The sequence below is a fragment of the Capricornis sumatraensis genome, chromosome 8 (genome assembly GCF_032405125.1).
Source record: "Capricornis sumatraensis isolate serow.1 chromosome 8, serow.2, whole genome shotgun sequence".
Taxonomy (NCBI): domain Eukaryota; kingdom Metazoa; phylum Chordata; class Mammalia; order Artiodactyla; family Bovidae; genus Capricornis; species Capricornis sumatraensis.
Window position 1 is genome coordinate 31,485,461 of NC_091076.1, and position 22,366 is coordinate 31,507,826.

The 22,366-nt window shown below is 38.5% G+C and overlaps 1 protein-coding gene across 1 annotated transcript in view; it reads right to left on the reverse strand.

Moving 5' to 3' along the window:
* The window catches only part of LOC138083518 (glycerophosphodiester phosphodiesterase domain-containing protein 4-like), a 104,939-nt gene that overhangs the window by 46,026 nt on the left and 36,547 nt on the right, over positions 1-22,366 (reverse strand). Inside the window, exon 10 of the mRNA XM_068977378.1 lies at positions 16,299-16,455. Within this exon, the coding sequence (XP_068833479.1) occupies positions 16,299-16,455 (157 nt within the window). The remainder of the gene's footprint in view (positions 1-16,298; positions 16,456-22,366) is intronic.

Here is a 22,366-nt window from a genome sequence, read left to right on the forward strand (position 1 = left end):
CTCCCACTCACTGCAACTAGAGAAAGCCAGAACACAACAATGAAGATCCAGCACAGCCAAAACAAATTAATTTTTTTAAAAAACTAGTAGAGAACATCTCCACAATTACAGATATAAAAAAGGAATCTAGAGACGTTATACAGTTACGACCCATATGTCAGGGAGGCAATCCACAAAAGGAAGGATCATCACAACTGCAGAATATTCTCCCCAGCATTATGGGGCCTAGGCCCCACATAAGACTCTCCAGTCCAAGGGTCCTCTACTGTCACTCAACAGAAGAATGGATAAAGACGATAGGATACATATATACAATGGAATATTACTCAGCTGTGAAAAGGAACAAAATTGGGTCATTTGTAGAGATGTGGATGTATCTAGATGGTCACAGAGAGTAAAGTCAGTCAGAAAGAAAAAAACAAATATCATATATGAACATTAGCATATAAAAATGGTATAATTATTTTATTTGAAAAACAGAAATAGAGATACAGATGTGGAGAACAAATGTTTCAACACCAAGGGGGAAAGGGCGATGTGTGGAATGAATTGGGAAGTTGGGATTGACATATACACACTATTGGTACTATGTATAAATATATAACTAAGGAGAACCTACTGTATAGCTAAGGGAACCCCATTCAGTGCTCTATGGTGACAAATGGGAAGGAAATCCAAACAAGAGGGGATATATGTATATGTATAGCTGATTCACTTTGCTATACAGTAGAAACACAATAGGGTAAAGCAACTATACTCTGATAAAAATTAATTTTAAAACACAAACACATGGATGCTAAACAATATGCTATTGAACAGTCAATGAGTGACCAACAGATCAGAAAGACAAAATTTTAAAAATAGCTGGAGACAAATGGAAACCCTGAGATCCAAAAATCTATTGGATGCAGAAAAGACAATTCTAAGAGGGATGTCTATAGTGATACAAGTCTACCTCAGGTAAAAAAAGAAAATCTGAAAATATGCACCTAAAGGAAAGTACAAAGTGAAAAAATAAAATCCAGTGTTCATCAACAAAAGATATAATGAAGATCAAAGCAGAAATATACAAAATGGAGACTAAAACAACTAAAGAATAGATCAATGAGCCTAAAGCCTGGTTCTTTGAAAAGATAAACAAAATTCATAAAACTTTAGCCAGAATAGTCAAGAAAAGTGATGAAGGGCCCAAATAAAATAAGAAATGAAAGAGGAGCTACAACTGACACCACAGAAATACAAAGGATTGTAAGAAATAACTGCAAATGAAAATATGCCAATAAAATGGACAACCTATAAGAAATAGATAAATTCTTAGCAAGGTACAATCTCTCTCAAGACTGAATGTGGAAGAAATAGAAAGCATGAACAAAACAATTACTAGTAACGAAACTGATAACCTAAAATTCCCAACAACAATACTCCAGCTCCAGCCAGCCAGTTTAACAGGTGGATTATACCTAATTTTTAGAAAAGAGTTAACACCTGTCCTTCTCAAGCTATTCTACATGCTTGAAGTTTCATTTTTATATGGAATCTAAAAATCAAAACATGCAAACATAACAAAATCAAACAGCATCACAGACACAGAGGATAAACTAGTAGTTGCCAGAGGGAAGGGAGGATGAATAAAACAGGTGAGATTCAGAGGGACAAATTTCCAGTTATAAGATAAACAATAATAAGGAGGTTATAAAGCATTGGGAATATAGTCAATAATACTGTAATAATTTTTATGGTGAGAGGGTAAATAGACGTACTGTGATCATTTTGTAAAGCATAAAAATATCAAATCACTATGTTGTCCATCTGAAGCTAATATAATATTCTAAGTCAATTATACTTCATTTTTTTTAAAAAGAAGGACAATTATGCAAAAGCTTCTCAATGACTCCATTTAGAAGGAAACACTACCACTCAACAGGTAATCCTGAGGAGAACTAGCCAAAAATATAAATAGCAATATCACTTTTTATTGAAACAAGTGCCACTACCTTTACTATTCATTCCACTATGGTAAAAAATCAGATTGCTTAGTGCTTAAAACCACTCAAATGGTGGGAATTTTTAACAATATTAAGTCCTTTTCCATGAACCAACCTATAACTTTTACTTTGAGACCACTGTCTTAACACCTCTTTGTTCTCCTCAGCCCTTTCCTAAAATTTTTATGCTAGGAATCTTCTTTGCAAAAGAATAGCCAGAATAAAAGGACCACAGAAAAATTAGTATCAGGAGTTGCAGAAAATTCTACTGAATATTATTTGACTATCAGTATGAACACTAGTATATTGATTCAAAAAGTAAATAAATGGTCATGGGAGCAGAATTCCTGAGGGGAAAAGAGCAGGAATAATTAGAATCAAACCTGTAAGAGTTCACATTATCTGTGTTGATAACTTTTGCCTAAAATCTTCCTAGTGCTGAATTTAAGGAAGATCTAACCCAACTGTAACGGCAGACTTAATATAACAAGGATTGATTATACCTCATATTAGTCCAACCAATATATCTATTTCATTTATTTTTCTTTTTAATTTTTTTAATTTTTTTTTATTTTACTTTACAATACTGTATTGGTTTTGCCATACATTGACATGAATCCGCCACGGGTGTACATGAGTTCCCAATCCTGAAACCCCCTCCCACCTCCCTCCCCATATCATTTATTTTACAAAAAAATTCCCAACCTCAGACAGTTGGGAGGATATAAATTCATTCAGTATCTGTGAGCTATTAACCAGTTATATTCAAATGTACTCTCTCTGGTTCTATATTTACTTTCTTGTGTCCTTATCCTAGCTTATGAAGATTATCAACACTGACTGCCCTGATCAGACCAAAATCAACAATTGGCCAGAAAGTTATGTTTCAGGTTTTACTGAAGGGTCATCCTACCATTTCTTAAGTCTTAAACCAAGATCTTAAGTCTACGCAGTAATCCACATAGAAATTCTAAGACTGAATTTATAATTCTATTCACAAATCTTCTAAGGATAAATTTAGCTCTATAAAACATAAACAGTTCCTTATCCAGGGTTCAGCAAACTTATGTGTCAAGAGACAAGTGTCAAATATTTTTTTTCCTTTGTATGAGACACATCTCTGTCTCAATTACTGAAATATTACAGTGCAGAAACAGCCATAGACAATTCATAAGTGAATAAGCATGGCTGTGTTTCAATAAAAATTTATTGACTGACACTAAAAACTTGAGTTTTATGTGAGCTGTACACATCATGAAACATTATTCTTCTGATTTTCTCCAGTGATTTAAAAATTCAAAGACCATACACAGCTCTCAGGCCACACAGAACAGCCGCTGGGCTGAATTTAGACAGTAGACTGCAGTTTGTCAGCGCCTGATCTAGGCCATGATATAAGGTTGGGCAAAAACTTCATTCAGGTTTTGCGCAACATCTTATGGAAGAACCTAACCAACTTTTGGGCCGATATTGGCTAAGGAAGAGCCATAACGTAATGAGAGATTATGAATCATGAAAAGTTATCAAAAACCAACCAACTAGAAAATTAAGATGATTTCTGGGAGCCTCCACCACAGCCTCAGCGGCAGGCACTATGGCTTCTAGAGTAACAGTGAATGATGAAGTCACCAAAGTTTTTAATGATGTGAAAGGCTCCCAAAAGTGCACCTTTAAAAAGCAAGATGATTTATGCCAGCTCCAAATATATCATTAACAAGAAATTTACATGTATTATTAAACATGAAGTGAAGAAGTGAAGTGAGAGTCACTCAGACCTGTTCAACTCTTTGCGACCCCTACACAGTTCATGGGATTCCCCAGGCCAGAATACTGGAGGGTAGCCTTTCCCTTCTCCAGGGGATCTTCCCAACCCAGGGATCAAACCCAGGTCTCCCACATTGCAGGCAGATTCTTTACCAGATGAGCCACAAGGGCAAGAAAATGGCTTGTACAGTCTTAACCACTGGACTGCCAGAGAAGTCCCAGCAAGATCTTTTCTGATCCACCTCCTAGAATAATGAAAGTAAACACAAAAATAAACAAAAGGGACCTAATTAAACTTAAATGTTTTGCACAGAAAACAAAAGCACAAACAAAATGAAAAGAAAACCCTCAAAAAAAATATTTACAAATGAAGCAACCAACACGGTATTTATCTCCAAAATATACAAACAGCTCATGCAGTTCCATAGCCAAAGAACAAAGAGCCCAATCAGAAAATGGGTGGTAGATCTAAACAGACATCTCTCCAAAGACATATGGATTGTTAAAAAGCACATGAAAAGATTCTCAACGTCACTAATTAATGGAGAAATGCAAACCAAACCTTAAATGAGGTATCACTTCACACTGGTCAGAATGGCCATCATCAGAAAATGCACAAAACAAAAAATGCTGGAGAGCATGTGGAGAAAAGGGCACCCTCCTAGACTGTTGGATGGAATGTAAACTGGTACAGCCACTATGGACAACAGAATGGAGATTCCTTAAAAAATGAAAATAGAGCTACCATATGATCCAGCAATTCAACTCCTGGGCATACATAGGGGGAAATATGGCCTGAAAGGACACATTCACCCCAGTGTTCACTGCAGCACTGTGTACAATATTCAGCACACAGAAGCAACCTAAATGTCCACCAACAGGAACGGATAAAGAAGATGTGGTACATACATACAATGGACTACTACTCAGCTACAAAACAGAACAAAATAATGCCAGGCTCAGCAACATAGACATACCAGAGACTGCCATACTGAGGGAAGTAAGTCAGAGAGAGAAAGATAAATATATGGTATTGCTTCAGTTCAGTTCAGGTCATATTCTGAACCATAAAATAAATGAACTTCAATAAATATGAAAACATACAATGAATGTAATCAGACCAGAACAGCATTAAATTAGAAATCAATAGTGAGATAACTAGAAAATCTGAAAGCATCTGGAAATTTGAAAAGAAAATTTCTAAATAAACCATGGGTCAGGCTTCCCTGGTGTTTCAGCAGTAAAGGATTCACCTGCCAATGCAGGAGATGTAAATTCAATCCCTGGGTTGGGAAGACAACTGGAGAAGGAAATGGCAATTCACTTCAGTATTCTTGCCTGGAAAATGCCATGGACAGAGGAGGCTGGCGGGTTACTGTCCATGGATCCCAAAGAGTCAGACAGGACTTAGCAACTAAACAATAACAAGAAAGAAAATTTAAGGGAACTTTTAAAATATTTCAAAATATGGGGAGGGAGGTGGGAGGGGGTTTCATGTTTGGGAACACATGTAAGAATTAAAGATTTTAAAATTTAATAAAAAAAAGGAAAAAAAAATAAATAAAATATTTCAAAATAAATAAAAATTAAAATACAACACATCAAAATCTATGATACAGTTAAGGTGGTATTAGAGGTAAATGTATAGTATTAAATGCTTGCTTTATTGACTATGCCAAAGCCTTTGACTGTGTGGATCACAATAAACTGTGGAAAATTCTTCAAGAGATGGGAATACCAGACCACCTGACCTGCCTCTTGAGAAACCTATATGCAGGTCAGGAAGCAACAGTTAGAACTGGACATTGAACAACAGACAGATTCCAAATAGGAAAAGGAGTAAATCAAGGCTGTATATTGTTGCCCTGCTTATTTAACTTCTATGCAGAGTACATTATGAGAAATGCTGGGCAGGAAGAAGCACAAGCTGGAATCAAGATTGCTGGGAGAAATATCAATAACCTCAGATATGCAGATGACACCATCCTTATGGCAGAAAGTGAAGAGGAACTAAAAAGCCTCTTGATGAAAGTGAAAGCGGAGAGTGAAAAAGTTGGCTTAAAGCTCAACATTCAGAAAATGAAGATCATGGCATCCGGTCCCATCACTTCATGGGAAATAGATGGGGAAACAGTGGAAACAGTGTCAGACTTTATCTTTTGGGGCTCCAAAATCACTGCAGATGGTGACTGCAGCCATGAAATTAAAAGACGCTTACTCCTTGGAAGAAAAATTATGACCAACCTGGATAGCATATTGAAAAGCAGAGACATTACTTTGCCAACAAAGGTCCATCCAGTCAAGGCTATGGTTTTTCCAGTAGTCATGTATGGATGTGAGAGTTGGACTGTGAAGAAAGCTGAGTGCCAAAGAACTGATGCTTTTGAACTGTGGTGTTGGAGAAGACTCTTGAGAGTCCCTTGGACTCCAAGGAGATCCAACAAGTCCATTCTGAAGGAGATCAGTCCTGGGATTTCTTTGGAGGGAATGATGTTAAAGCTGAAACTCCAGTACTTTGGCCACCTCATGTGAAGAGCTGACTCATTGGAAAGGACTCTGATGCTAGGAGGGATTGGGGGCAGGAGGAAGAGGGGACGACAGAGGATGAGATGGCCGGATGGCATCACCAACTCGATGGACATGAATTTGAGTGAACTCCGAGAGTTGGTGATGGACAGGGAGGCCTGGCGTGCTGTGATTCATGGGGTCGCAAAGAGTGGGACACGACTGAGTGACTTAACTGAACTGAATGGAAAGAAAAAATAACTAAAGTAACCTAAAATTGACCCTTTTGCAAGCTACATAAAACCTAAAATCAAACCCAAAACAAACGAAAGAAAGAAAACATAAAGATCTGAGCAGAAATCAACAAAATCACATACTGTATCTCTAATTAGATCATTACAATGCATAAATCTCTAGGGCAGGGGAGGAGAGACAATTACAAACTATGAAAATCAGGAATGAAAAAATGGAATATAACCATTGATCCCAAAGTCATTACAAGGATAATAAAAAATCTTATAAACAACTCTATATCCATTCATTCAACCACCTTGGTGACATAGAGCCATTACTCAAAATACACAAACTATCAACAAATACTGAAGAATTTCAGATGGCATAGAAATTTCAGTTCTAGAAATCCTATTCAGTTATTTTTATATCTTACATCTCTCTCATTATGTTATTTTTCTTTAAATCCTTGATACACTTTGAATAGCTTTTGAAAACTCCCTTTCTCTTAATTCTATCAACTCTTTCCCGTCCCCCCTCCACCCCGGATCTTTATGGATAGTTTTTCCCTGGCTTTAAGCCACATTTTCAACCTTCTTTGTAGGCACAGTAACTTTATTACTGGATCTTGTACACTGTAATTGTTACACTGTTAGATGTCTGAGTATTGTTGTCTCTCCTAGTTTGTTTGTTTGTTTGCTTGGTGGTGGTGATTTAGTCGCTAAGTTGTATCTGACTCCTGGGACCCCATGAACTGTATCCTGCCAGGTTCCTTTGTCCATGGGATCCTCCAGGCAAGAATGCTGGAGTGGATTGCTATTTCCTTCTACTGGGGATCTTCTCAACCCAGAGATTGAACACGGGTCTCCTGCAGTGTAGGCAGATTCTTTACCAACTGAGCTACAAGGGAAGTGCTTTTTTTTTGGGGGGGGGGGGAGGGATGGGGTTATATTATGAACAAATCAATTGGATTTTTTCTAAGTGGGTCTAAAATGGCCTTTAATTTAGAGCTGGTTTAGGCTTGTTATTATGGTGTGACCTTGCTGGGGTTTTTACTGAAGTTCCCATATGTCCAAAAAAGTCTATCTTCTAATACGGATAGTTAGAACTTGAGTATCTTCCAGACACAAGTGAGCTCTTGTTCAGTCACTCAGTTGTGTCCAACTCTTTGTGACCCCATAGACTGCAGCATGCCTGGCTTTATTTTCTTGGGCTCCAAAATCACTGTGGACGGTGACTGCAGCCATGAAATTAAAAGATGCTTGCACTCTTTCCATTGTTTTCCCATCTGTTTGCCATGAAGTGATGGGACCGGATGCCATGATCTTCATTTTCTGAACGTTGAGCTTTAAGCCAACTTTTTCACTCTCCTCTTTTACTTTCATCAAGAGGATTTTTAGCTCCTCTTCACTTTCTGCCATAAGGGTGGTATCATCTGCTATCTGAGGTTATTGATGCTTCTCCCTGCAACCTTGATTCCAGCTCATGCTCACCCAGCCTGGCATTTCACATGATTCTGCACGTAAGTTAAATAAGCAGGGTGACAATATACAGCCTTGATGTGCTCTCTTCCCAATTTGGGCCGATTCTAACGATTGCTTCTTGACCTGCATACAGGTTTCTCAGGAGGCAGGTAAAGTGGTCTGATATTCCCATCTCTTTAAGAATTTTCCACAGTTTGTTTTATTCCACACAAAAGCTTTAGCATAGTTAATGAAGCAGAATTAGATGCTTTTCTGGAATTCTCTAGCTTCTTCTATGATCCAATGAATGTTGGCAATGGATGTGAGCTCTTGATGATGTTGTTGTCGTTCAGTTGCCTAGTTGTGTCTGACTCTTTGCAACCTCATGGACTGCGGCACGTCAGAACTCCCTATCCCTCACTGTCTCCCAGAGTTTGCCCAAGTTCATGTTCATTGCATCAGTGACGCCATCCAGCCATCTCGTCCTCTGACGCCCTCTTTTCCTTCTGCCCTCGATCTTTCCCAACATCAGGGACTTTTCCAGTAAGTCATCTATTTGCATCAGATGACCAATATACTGGAGCTTCAGCTTCAGCATCAGTCATTCCAGTGAATATTCAGGGTAGATTTCCCTTAAGACTGACTGGTTTGATCTCCTTGCTGGAGTCTTCTCCAGTACCACAGTTCAAAGGCATCAATTCTTTGGTGTTCTGACTTCTTTACAGTCCAGCTCTCATAACTGTATGTTCTTAGAATGGATCAGATAAAAGCTCCCTATTAGTACTTTGATCAGCCTTGTAGAACTTCACCCTATTTCTGTGTCTCATAGATACTAACAACATACTCAAGCCAGTCCCATGCAAATTTCTAGAGGCCTTTCTCTGGAAAGCTTTCTCACTTTTGAACTTCATCCCTCAAAATTCCAGACACTCTGATCTCCCAAAAATCCAATCTCTTTCTCCTCAAATCCACAAGACAGCTATCCTTTGCTTAGGGTCCTCTTGCTATAAGACCTGGAAAGTACATCCAGGCAAAACATGAGGGCAATTATAAGGCTCTCCTAGTATTCCCTTCTCTCATGGATCACAGTTCTGCACTGATTGTTGCCCAGTATCTGAGAATGACTATTTAAGCTCTTTGGTTTAATTTTCTAGTTGTTTAAGGCAGGAGAATACAACCAGCACGTGCAAATAGTCATGGATAGAAGTAGAAATGTCCATGCTTCATATATAGCTCAACATTGTGCATTAAGCCCTCAATATGGGAGGAGTTGTTAAAAAGGAAAATTTTAAATTCCTAGTTAATACTGTGCAGGTAAAATGACAATAGAAATACATTTCAGAGATGGACAATTTTTTTAATGTAATAAAGAATGGATTGGAAGTACCAGGAGAGCTGTTCAATGCCCATAATATTATCTTCCTTTTTGGGTGGGTGGGGGTGCTGAGTGGAATGCAGGATCTTAGTTCCTTGACCAGGGACTAAACCTGTGTCCCCTGTATTGGAAGCATGAAGTCTCAACCACTGAACCAAGACAAAAGTCACAACATGTTCTTACTCTTAAGGGAAAGAGAAACAGACCAAATCTTTTGAAAATAGTTATGCATTATAGCCTATTAGTAGACTATTTTATTCTCCTTTCTGACACTGCTATTTACTATCATATAATAATCAAATTAATTTTAATTATCATGTGATTTCTGCTTTATTCCCATGTTCATCTGAAGGTTTTTCCTACATGATACAGAACAGAAATAGAAGTTAACCTCAAAATCATGTTTGAGGGGACCTTGCAGATAGTCTCTTATCTACTGACATGCAAGGAAGAAACTCGTGGAAGCAGCTTTCCTAGTGTAAGCTGACAGTGCCACCTCAATTAGATACCAATCCAACTGATCAGGGGACTGAGTCAGAATTTCCAAGATTAAATTTTAGAGAAGAGCAGATAACTCCCCGGAAGTACATTGATAACCCTAGATATAGTAGGACATTACCTACACCAGACTGAACAAACTGATGAGGGCAATCTAATCATGCATATTCATTTTTTCTTTTTGGAAATTGTTGGTACTCCTTTCTTCTTATTTGGCCACATCATGTGACTTGTGGGATCTTCGTTCCCTGACTAGGGACTGAACCCAGGCCTTCAGCACTGAAAGTGCTGAGTCCTAACTACTGTACCACCAGGTGGAGATTCCCTGTTAGTACTCTTTTAAACAGTCTACTTCCTCATGGGTGTATGAGAAAACCCATTCTCCTTTGACATTTTTTTCTGTTACACTTGTGCAAAACATTCTTTTATTCAGCAACTTGTTCTCACCACACCTCTGAATTCAGGTAAAATTTGTTTTTACTGAGCCACTATGTTTCATGGCAATGAAGTCTTTTGCAAAAGCTGAAAATATGTACTCCTTTACACCGGGAGTTGGCAATTCCCAGTTGGACACAATTGGAAAAATTGATTGTGTCATCAAGGTCATAACTGAAGGATCATATTTGAGAATACATGTCATTCAATCTGAAAGAACAAGCCACCAGTCCCCACTAAGGACACATGCATAATTGGTATTTGGAATCAAAGCCTACAGCTTTCCTAGGCAAACAGTTTGGTGTCCCTTGTTGTACTCTATCCCAGTATTACAGTAGGAAGAAAGATCACTGATTACCAGGAACAGGAGAGAGAAAGTTGCCCATATTTGTAGGTATATATGTGAAACCTGATTCAAGTGAACTTCTCAAGTTGTAGTAAGAATAAGAGTCTGGAACAGTAGGGACTATTTAAAATGAAATTCTAGACTCCCTATACATGCTTTAGACAGAACCTCATTTATTAAGCTTAATAGTTATTTAACACAATCTGAATCAAGATTTGCTGATTATACAACAATAAACCTTATGTGTATTAACTGATCCTTTAAACTGCACTGGATACAAATTAATAAGGTTAAATAACACAAAATCACAATAAGACCCTCCTCTAAATAATCTACAGAGGTTATTTATGAGCACAAGAGGGAACTTAAATTTTCAAAACTCAGAAATGAAGCATAAGTTCATCGTTGAACCCTCCAGTATCATTGTAGTACAATGTTTAACATGCACACCTAAAGATCATCTGATTCTTATGGGAATGTGCCTTTCTTTGAATTTCTGTGTCCAATACTTTGGCTACCTGATGCAAAGAACTGACTCATTGGAAAACACCCTGACGCTGAAAGATTGAAGGCAGGAGAAGGGGATGACAGAGGATAAGAACTCAATGGACATGAGTTTGAGTAAACTCTGGGAGTTGGTGATGGACAAGCAGGCCTGGCATGCTGCAGTTCATGGGGTTATGAAGAGTCAGACATGACTGAGCGACTGAACTGAACTGAACTGATTTACAATATAAAGTTAGATGTTGACTTCTAGAAAACTGATAAAAGAGGACAGGATTTTTGTCTAGTAGAGATGCAAATGAGTTTTCATAAAGAAGACAACTCTAAAATTAAGTTTTATTGAAACAGAGTGTATTAACTGAAATAATACACTAGGTTTGTATTCAACTTAGCAATGCAATTCTTAGCATTTCTTTGTTGCACTGAGAATTTTGCATGTTGGTTTATCACTTTTCTGTTGACTGGGTTTCATCATCGTGTTTGTTTCCATATTAATGTGCTAAATAAAACTTGTACCTAGTTCATTATCTTTATGCATGAGATAAATTTCTCAAGTAATTCCTCTGTAATCTTGAGATTTATCCTTTCACAAAAGGATATGAAAATGTTCCACACAAAGGTTGGTTTTACTAAAAAATAGGAACTCAGCTGAGCTTCCAGGGACAACTCCCAGAACTTCAGTATCTATTTTTATTTCATTATAGATCAGATTAGGTATTTAATTTTCACAAGTAATCTCAAGAATAGTAATTATTCTGACAAATAATAATCAACTCACCACCACCATCAATCCATTAACCATACGCAACCAGTAAAGAACAACCAGAAAAACCTTCACAAACAAAACCAATTTCTTTACTACGAAAAATTATCCAAATATCCAAATCTTTTAAATCATGTGCCAACACCACCTTGACTTCCTGCCTGCACAACATGGAATCAAAGAAAGCTCTACTATGAAACCTAAAAATAAAGCCTCCTAGATAATCATATTTGAAGTCAAGCTTTCAGATACCTTCAGTAACCAGAATAATTGAGAAACTAAACACTGCAAACTTACCACCTAAACAAGCTAAAATAAAACTATTAATCCTATAAAATAAACAAAACTTTATAACAACATATCCAATTCCATCACTTACAATAAGACTTTCACAAACCATACATTACACATCAGATTAATAATGGCCTTTTCATTTGGAATACCTGTTTGTTAAAACATTACCTATGGCAAACTAGTGAAAGTCGCTCAGTCATGTCTGACTCTTTGTGAACCATGGTCTATATAGACCATGGAATTCTCCAGGGGTAGCCTTTCCCTTCTCCAGGAAATCTTTCTAACCCAGGGATTGAACCCAGGTCTCCCACATTGTGGGTGGATTCTTTATGAGCTGAGATACAAGAGAAGAGTTTCCTATGTGGCAAACTAAGCCTATATACATTATACATACTAAAGAAGCCTCTCAAGTCTGTATGTTCTATTCATTCATGTATGATGAGATTTATATACAGAGCCTACACACACACACAGAAACCTGGTATATCAGATGGATACCACTATTTCACACATGCAAACAGCATTTGTAGGCTATATACTCATATGAGAATAAGTATTCTGAGGTGATACACTCATTATAAACCAACATTTAGCTGTCCCTTATAGTAATACTTGTTAACAGAATGAATTTGAGGTGGATAATCTCTCTTTACCTAAGTCTTAACTTGTCACTTTTTTAACATGAAAAAGGATCAAGTCAGTCTTCAGGATTAACATGTAATATAAATAAAAATCCATTCCACCTAGATAATAAACAAAATTATCTGAAGGTTTATTTTCCTAATTACACAATTATGTAATAAGAGAGCTATTACCACAGCTGACCCTCAAGTATTGTAGCTCTGTTGCCATAGGTGCTAGCAATATGAATGTCTGCTGTCTGTCCTCCTCAGATATTTGTTGTCAAAATCAAAGACTCAAAATGAGTATATCTGATTGGTAAAACCTAGGTTGCATGGATTCCCTGTAAACATATGATAACCTGGAAAATGTCACTTGTTTTTTCTTAAACTATCTTGAAAAGACAGGCGTGACTTTTTTACCCACTTTAAAATATTCAGGATAACTCTAAACTGTCTTATTTACACACTGCTATATTTTCCTCACATCCAGTGCAGTACTTGTATGCAATCTCAAAAACGACAGAATGATCTCTGTTCATTTCCAAAGTAAACCATTCAGTATCACAGTAATCCAAGTCTATACCCCAACCAGTAATGTTGAAGAAGCTGAAGTTAAAGGGTTCTATGAAGACTTACAAGACGTTTTAGAACAAATACCCAAGAAAGATATCTTTTTCATTATAGCGGACTGGAATACAAAAGTAGGAAGTCAAGAAACACCTGGAGTAACAGGCAAATTTGGCCTTGGAATACAGAATGAAGCAGGGCAAAGGCTAAGAGAATTTTGCCAAGAGAACGTACTGGTCATAGCAAACACCCTCTGCCAAAAACACAAGAGAAGACTACACATGGACATCACCAGATGGTCAACACCAAAATCAGATTGATTATATTCTTTGCAGCCAAAGATGGAGAAGCTCTATACAGTCAGCAAAAACAAGACTGGGAGATGACTGTGGCTCAGATTATGAAATCCATATTGCCAAATTCAGACTTAAATTGAAGAAAGTGGGGGAAACCACTAGACCATTCAGGAATGACCTAAATCAAATCACTTATGATTATACAGTAGAACTGATAAATACATTTAAGCCTAGATCTGATAGATAGAGTGCCTGATGAACTATGGAATGAGGTTCGTGACATTGTACAGGAGACAGGGATCAAGACCATCCCCGTGGAAAAGAAATGCAAAAAAAAGCAAAATGGCTGTTTGGGGAGGCCTTACAAATAGCTGTGAAAAGAAGAGAAGCAAAAAGCAAAGAAGAAAAGGAAAGATATAAGCATCTGAATGCAGAGTTCCAAAGAATAGCAAGAAGAGATAAGAAAGCCTTCCTCAGTGATCAATGCAAAGAAATAGAGGAAAAGAACAAAATGGGAAAGACTAGAGATCTCTTCAAGGAAATTGGAGATACCAAGGGAACATTTCATGCAAAGATGGGCTCGATAAAGGACAGAAATGGTATGGACCTAACAGAAACAGAAGATATTAAGAAGAGGTGGCAAGAATAAACGGAAGAACTGTACAAAAAAAAACCTTCATGACCAAGATAATCACAATGGTATAATCACTCACCAAGAGCCAGACATCCTGGAATGTGAAGTTAAGTGGGCCGTAGAAAGCATCACTATGAACAAAGCTAGTGGAGGTGATGGCATTCCAGTTGAGCTATTTCAAATCCTGAAAGATGATGCTGTGACAGTGCTGTACTCAATATGCCAACAAATTTGGAAAACACAGCAGTGGCCACAGGACTGGAAACGGTCAGTTTTCATTCCAATCCCAAAGAAAGGCAATGCCAAAGAATGCTCAAACTACCACACAATTGCACTCATCTCACGTGCTAGTAAAGTAATGCTCAAAATTCTCCAAGCCAGGCTTCAGCAATACATGAACCGTGAACTTCCAGATGTTCAATCTGGTTTTAGAAAAGGCAGAGGAACCAGATATCAAATTGCCAACATCCACTGAATCATCAAAAAGCAACAGCGTTTCAGAAAAAATCTATTTCAGTCTTATTGACTATGCCAAAGCCTTTGACTGTGTGGATCACAATAAACTGTGGAAAATTCTGAAAGAGATGGGAATACCAGACCACCTGACCTGCCTCTTGAGGAACCTATATGCAGGCCAGGAAGCAACAGTTAGAACTAAACATGGAATGACAGACTGGTTCCAAATAGGAAAAGGAGTACATCAAGGCTGTATATTGTCACCCTGCTTATTTAACTTATATGCAGAGTACATCATGAGAAATGCTGGGCTGGAAGAAGCACAAGCTGGAATCAAGATTGCCGGGAGAAATATCAATAACCTCAGATATTCAGATGACACCACCCTTATGGCAGAAAGTGAAGAGGAACTAAAAAGCCTCTTGATGAAAGTGAAAGACGAGAGTGAAAAAGCTGGCTTAAAGCTCAACATTCAGAAAATGAAGACCATAGCATCTGGTCCCAGCACTTCATGGGAAATAGATGGGGAAACAGTGGAAACAGTGTCAGACTTTATCTTTCTGGGCTCCAAAATCGCTGCAGATGGTGATTGCAGCCATGAAATTAAAAGACGCTTACTCCTTGGAAGAAAAGTTATGACCAACCTAGATAGCATATGGAAAGCAGAGACATTACTTTGCCAACAAAGGTCCGTCTAGTCAAGGCTATGGTTTTTCCAGTAGTCATGTATGGATGTGAGAGTTGGACTGTGAAGAAAGCTGAGTGCTGAAGAATTGATGCTTTTGAACTGTGGTGTTGGAGAAGACTCTTGAGAGTCCCTTGGACTCCAAGGAGATCCAACCAGTGCATTCTAAAGATCAGTCCTGGGTGTTCTTTGGAAACAATGATACTAAAGCTGAAACTCCAGTACTTTGGCCACCTCATGCAAAGAGTTGACTCATTGGAAAAGACTCTGATGCTGGGAGGGATTGGGGGCAGGAGGAAAAGGGGATGACAGAGGATGAGATGGCTGGATTGCATCACTGACTCAATGGACGTGGGTTTGAGTGAATTCCGGGAGATGGTGATGGACAGCTAGGCCTGGCGTGCTGCGATTCATGGGGTCACAAAGAGTCGGACATGACTGAGTGACTGAATTGAACTGAACTGATATTCTCCTCATAACTTTTTTCTGATTCTTTTCCCAGTGTATATCCAGTCTCCTCTGTACCTCTCCTTTTGTCTCTCTCTCCCTCCCTTCACCTTTCCTTTCCTCTTTCATAAAGACACACACACACACACACACACACACACACACACACACACACACTACATACCTTCTTGCTCCAGTCTACTGTAATATATGAGACAAACCACCATTATTGCCCATGGTTCCCCTCAGCAATAATCTTCTTTCAGATCAAATGATAACTTTGCATGAACTTCTCCAATTCTCTCAGGTAGTACCACCTCACAAGGGCATCAAAATTATACTGTACACAGTGTACTTATATCTAGGAGAGTGTGTGACCATGTGTAATAAAAGGATTCAGTTTTTTGACCTGGGAAATGCATCTTACCCATGCATCTGAAAACCATTTGCCTGCATTCAGAGTCGTCAGGAAACTCCATTGAAACAAGGAAGGGTGTCTACTGGAGGCATTTGGCAGGACCTCCTTTATATTGGTTGTTCTTGTCAAGTCATAGTCATGCATGAGAAAAGGCACCCCATCAAAACTGTAGGCATGGGGAGAAAGGGAAAATGGGAGAATTGGCAGAATGCAGTCAACTTGGCAGACAGAGTTCTCAGAAAGCCCATCAAGGTCAAAAGTCTAACTAAGGTTCCTTACTCCCTCCCATATCACAACAAAGGACTAAGTGCCAATAATTCACATGATATCAGTATTTTTCTGCCCTAGGGATCTCTTTTTGGGCTTTGTAAATATCATATTTTTTAAGGTGAAAGTGTAGTTTCCCTATCCAGGGATCGTTAGAATGAAGAAAAAGGTATGGCTTGAGAGTAAGTAAGTAGGGTAGGGATGAGGTAAGGCCCTGTGCTCCCTGGGGCCATACGAACCAGTTCAGTTCAGCCGCTCAGTCCTATCCGACTCTTTGCAAACCCATGGACTGCAGCATGACAGGACTCCCTGCATATCACAAACTCCTGGAATGAACTTAAAAGTCATGTCCATCCAGTCGGTGATGCCATCCAACCATCTCATCCTCTGTTGCCCCTTCTCCTACTGCCTTCAATCTTTCCCAGGATCAGGGTCTTTTTCAGTGAGTCAGTTCTTCACCTCAGGTGACCAAAGTATTAGAGTTTAAGCTTCAGCATCAGTCCTTCCAATGAATATTCAGGACCGATTTCCTTTAGGATGCACTGGTTGGATCTCCTTGCAGTCCAAGGGACTCTCAAGAGTCTTCTCCAACACCACAGTTCAAAAACATCAATACTTTGGCACTCAGCTTTCTTTATAGTACAACTCTCACATCCATACATGACTACTGGAAAAACCATAGCTTTGACTAGACAGACCTTTGTAGGCAAAGTAATGTCTCTGCTTTTTAATATGCTCTCTAGGATGGTCATAGCTTTTCTTCCAAGAAGCAAGCATCTTTTTAATTTCAAGGCTGCTGTCACCATCTGCAGTGATTTTGGAACCTCCAAAACTAAAGTTAGTCACAGTTTCCATTATTTCCCTATCTATTTGCCATGAAGTGATGGAACTGGTGCCATAACCTTAGTCTTCTGAATGCTGAGGGTTTTTTTTTCTTTTTTAATACAAATTTATTTATTATAATTGATGGCTAATTACTTTACAATATTATATTGGTTTTGCCGTACATGACATGAATCTGCCACAGGTGTACGTGTGTTACCAATCCTAAATACCCTCCCACCTCCCTCCCCATCCCATCCCTCTGGGTCATCCCATGCACCAGCCCAGAGCACCCTGTATCATGCATCGAACCTGGACTGGTGATCTGTTTCACATATGATAATATACATGTTTCAATGCCATTCTCCCAAACCATCCCACCCTTGCTGTCTCCCACAGAGTCCCAAAGACTGTTCTATACATCTCTGTCTCTTTTGCTGTCTCACATACAGGGTTATGGTTAACATCTTTCTAAATTCCATATATATGTGTTAGAATACTGTATTGGCGTTTTTCTTTCTGGCTTAGTTCACTCTGTATAATCGGCTCCAGTTTCATGCACTTCATTAGAACTGATTCAAATGTATTCTCTTTAATGGCTGAGTAACACTCCATTGTGTATATATACCACAGCTTTTTATCCATTCGTCTGCTGATGGACATCTAGGTTGCATCCACGTCCTGGCTATTATAAACAGTGCTAGATGAACACTGGGGTACACATGTCTCTTTCAATTCTGGTTTCCTCGGTGTGTATGCCCAGCAGTGGGATTGCTGGATCATATGGTAGGTCTATTTCAGTTGTTTAAGGAATTTCCACACTGTTCTCCATAGTGGCTGTACTAATTTGCATTCCCACCAACACTGTAAGAGGGTTCCCTTTTCTCCACACCCTCTCCAGCATTTATTGTTTGTAGACTTTTGGATCACAGCCATTCTGACTGGCGTGAAATGGTACCTCATTGTGGTTTAGATTTGCGTTTCTCTGAGAATGAGTGATATTGAGCATCTTTTCATACATTTGTTAGCCATCTGTATGTCTTCTTTGGAGAAATGTCTGTTTAGTTCTTCGCCCCACTTTTTGAGTGGGTCGTTTATTTTTCTGGAATTGAGCTGCAGGAGTTGCTTGTATATTTTTGAGATTAATTCTTTGTCTATTGCTTCATTTGCTATTATTTTATCCCATTCTGAAGGCTGTCTTTTCACCTTGCTTATAGTTTCCTTTGTTGTGCAGAAGCTTTTAAGTTTAATTAGGTCCCATTTGTTTATTTTTCCTTTTATTTCCAATATTCTGGGAGGTGGGTCATAGAGGATCCTGCTGTGGTTTATGACGGAGAGTGTTTTGCCTATGTCTTTCTCTAGGAGTTTAATAGTTTCTGGTCTTACATTTAGATCTTTAATCCATTTTGAGTTTATTTTGTGTATGGTGTTAGAAAGTGTTCTAGTTTCATTCTTTTACGGGTGGTTGACTAGTTTTCCCAGCACCACTTGTTAAAGAGATTGTCTTTTCTCCATTGTATATTCTTGCCTCCTTTGTCAAAGATAAGGTATCCACAGATGTGTGGATTTATCTCTGGGCTTTCTATTTTGTTCCATTGATCTATATTTCTGTCCTTGTGCCAGTACCATACTGTCTTGATGACTGTGGCTTTGTAGTAGAGCCTGAAGTCAGGCAGGTTGATTCCTCCAGTTCCATTCTTCTTTCTCGAGATTGCTTTGGCTATTCGAGTTTTTTTCTATTTCCATACAAATTGTGAAATTATTTGTTCTAGCTCTGTGAAAAATACCACTGGTAGCTTGATAGGGATTACTTTGATTCTATAGATTGCTTTGGGTAGTATACTCATTTTCACTATATTGATCCTTCCGATCCATGAACATGGTATATTTCTCCATCTATTTGTGTCTTCTTTGATTTCTTTCACCGGTGTTTTATAATTTTCTATATATAGGTCTTTTGTTTCTTTAGGTAGATATATTCCTAAGTATTTTATTCTTTCATTGCAATGATGAATGGAATTGTTTCCTTAATTTCTCTTTCTGTTTTCTCATTATTAGTGCACAGGAGTGCAAGAGATTTCTGTGTGTTGATTTTATATCCTGCAACTTTACTATATTCATTAATTAGTTCTAGTAATGTTCTGATGGAGTCTTCAGGGTTTTCTATGTAGAGGATCATGTCATCTTCAAACAGAGTTTTATTTCTTCTTTTCCAATCTGGATTCCTTTTATTTCTTTTTCTGCTCTGATTGCTGTCACAAAAACTTCCAAAACTATGTTGAATAGTAGTTGTGAGAATGGGCAGTCTTGTCTTGTTCCTGACTTTAGGGGAAATGCTTTCAATTTTTCAACATTGAGGATAGATAATGTTTGCTGTGGGTTTGTCATACAGTTCAGTTCAGTTCAGTCACTCAGTCGTGTCCGACTCTTTGTGACCCCATGAATCGCAGCACGCCAGGCCTCCCTGTCCATCACCAACTCCCAGAGTTCACTTAGACTCGCGTCCATCGAGTCAGTGATGCCATCCAGCCATCTCATCCTCGGTTGTCCCCTTCTCCTCCTGCCCCCAATTCCTCCCAGCATCAAAGTCTTTTCCAATGAGTCAACTCTCCACATGAGGTGGCCAAAGTACTGGAGTTTCAGTTTTAGCATCAGTCCTTCCAAAGAAATCCCAGGGTTGATCTCCTTCAGAATGCACTGGTTGGATCTCCTTGCAGTCCAAGGGACTCTCAAGAGTCTTCTCCAACATCACAGTTCAAAAGCTTCAATTTTTCAGTGCTCAGCCTTCTTCATAGTCCAACTCTCACATCCATACATGACCACTGGAAAAACCATAGCCTTGACTAGACAGACCTTAGTCAGCAAAGTAATGTCTCTGCTTTTGAATATGCTATCTAGATTGGTCATAACTTTTATTTCAAGGAGTAGGAGGCTTTTAATTTCATGGCTGCAATCACATCTGCAGTGATTTTGGATCCCCCCAAAATAAAGTCTGGCACTGTTTCCACTGTTTCCCCATCTACTTCCCATGGAGTGATGGGACCGGATCCCATGATCTTCATTTTCTGAGTGTTGAGCTTTAAGCCAGCTTTTTCACTCTCCTCTTTTACTTTCATCAAGAGGCTTTTTAGTTCCTCTTCACTTTCTGCCATAAGGGTGGTGTCATCTGCATATCTGAGGTTATTGATATTTCTTCCGGCAGTCTTGATTTCAACTTGTGTTTTTTCCAGTCCAGCGTTTCTCATGATGTACTCTGCATAGAAGTTAAATAAGCAGGGTGACAATATACAGCCTTGACGTACTCCTTTTCCTATTTGGAACCAGTCTGTTGTTCCATGTCCAGTTCTAACTGTTGCTTTCTGGCCTGCATACAGATTTCTCAAGAGGCAGGTCAGGTGGTCTGGTATTCCCATCTCTTTCAGAATTTTCCACAGTTTATTGTGATCCACACAGTCAAAGGCTTTAGCATAGTCAATAAAGCAGAAATAGATGTTTTTCTGGAACTCTCTTGCTTTTTCCATGATCCAGCGGATGTTGGCAATTTGATCTGTGGTTCCTGTGCCTTTTCTAAAACCAGCTTGAACATCAGGAAGTTCACAGTTCACATATTGCTGAAGCCTGTCTGGAGAATTTTATATAGCTTTTGTTATGTTGAGGTATGTTTCTTCTATTCCTGCTTTCTGGAGAGTTTTTATCATAAATGGATGTTGAATTTTGTCAAAGGCTTTCTCTGCATCTATTGTGATAATCATATGGCTTTTATTTTTCAATTTGTTAATGTGGTGTATTGTACTGATTGGTTTGCAGATATTGAAGAATCCTCGCATCCCTGGGATAAAGCCCACTTGGTCATGATGTATGATCTTTTTAATGTGTTGTTGGATTCTGATTGCTAGAATTTTGTTAAGGAATTTTGCATCTATGTTCATCAGTGATATTGGCCTGTAGTTTTCTTTTTTTGTGGCATCTTTGTCAGGTTTTGGTATTAGGGTGATGGTGGCTTCATAGAATGAGTTTGGAAGTTTACCTTCCTCTGCAATTTTCTGGAAGAGTCTGAGTAGGATACGTGTTAGCTCTTCTCTAAATTTTGGTAGAATTCAGCGGTGAAGCCATCTAGACCTGGGCTTTGTTTGCTGGAAGATTTCTGATTATGGTTTCAATTTCCATGCTTGTGATGGATTTGTTAAGATTTTCTATTTCTTCCTGGTTCAGTTTTGGAAAGCTGTACTTTTCTAAAACTTTGTCCATTTCTTCCAAGTTGTCCATTTTATTGGCATATAATTGCTGATAGTAGTCTCTTACGATCCTTTGTATTTCTGTGTTGTCTGTTATGATCTCCCGCTTCATTTATAATTTTATTGATTTGATTTTTCTCCCTTTGTTTCTAAATGAGTCTGGCTAATGGTTTGTCAATTTTATTTATCCTCTCAAAGAACCAGTTTTTGGCTTTGTTGATTTTTGCTATAGTCTCTTTTGTTTCTTTTGCATTTATTTCTGCCCTAATTTTTAAGATTTCTTTCCTTCTACTAACCCTGGGGTACTTGATTTCTTCCTTTTCTGGTTGCTTTAGGTGTAGAGGTAGCTTATTTATTTGAATTTTTTCATGATTCTTGAGGTATGCCTGTATTGCTAGGAACCTTCCCCTCAGCACTGTTTTTATAGTGTCCCGCTGTTCCAAATAGGAAAAGGAGTACGTCAAGGCTGTATATTGTCACTCTGCTTATTTAACTTCTATGCAGAGTACATCATAAGAAACGCTGGACTGGAAGAAACACAAGCTGGAATCCAGATTGCCGGGAGAAATATAAATAACCTCAGATATGCAGATGACACCACCCTTATGGCAGAAAGTGAAGAAGAACTAAAAAGCCTCTTGATGAAAGTGAAAGAGGAGAGTGAAAAAGTTGGCTTAAAGCTCAACATTCAGAAAATGAAGATCATGGCATCCAGTCCCATCACTTCATGGGAAATAGATGGGGAAACAGTGT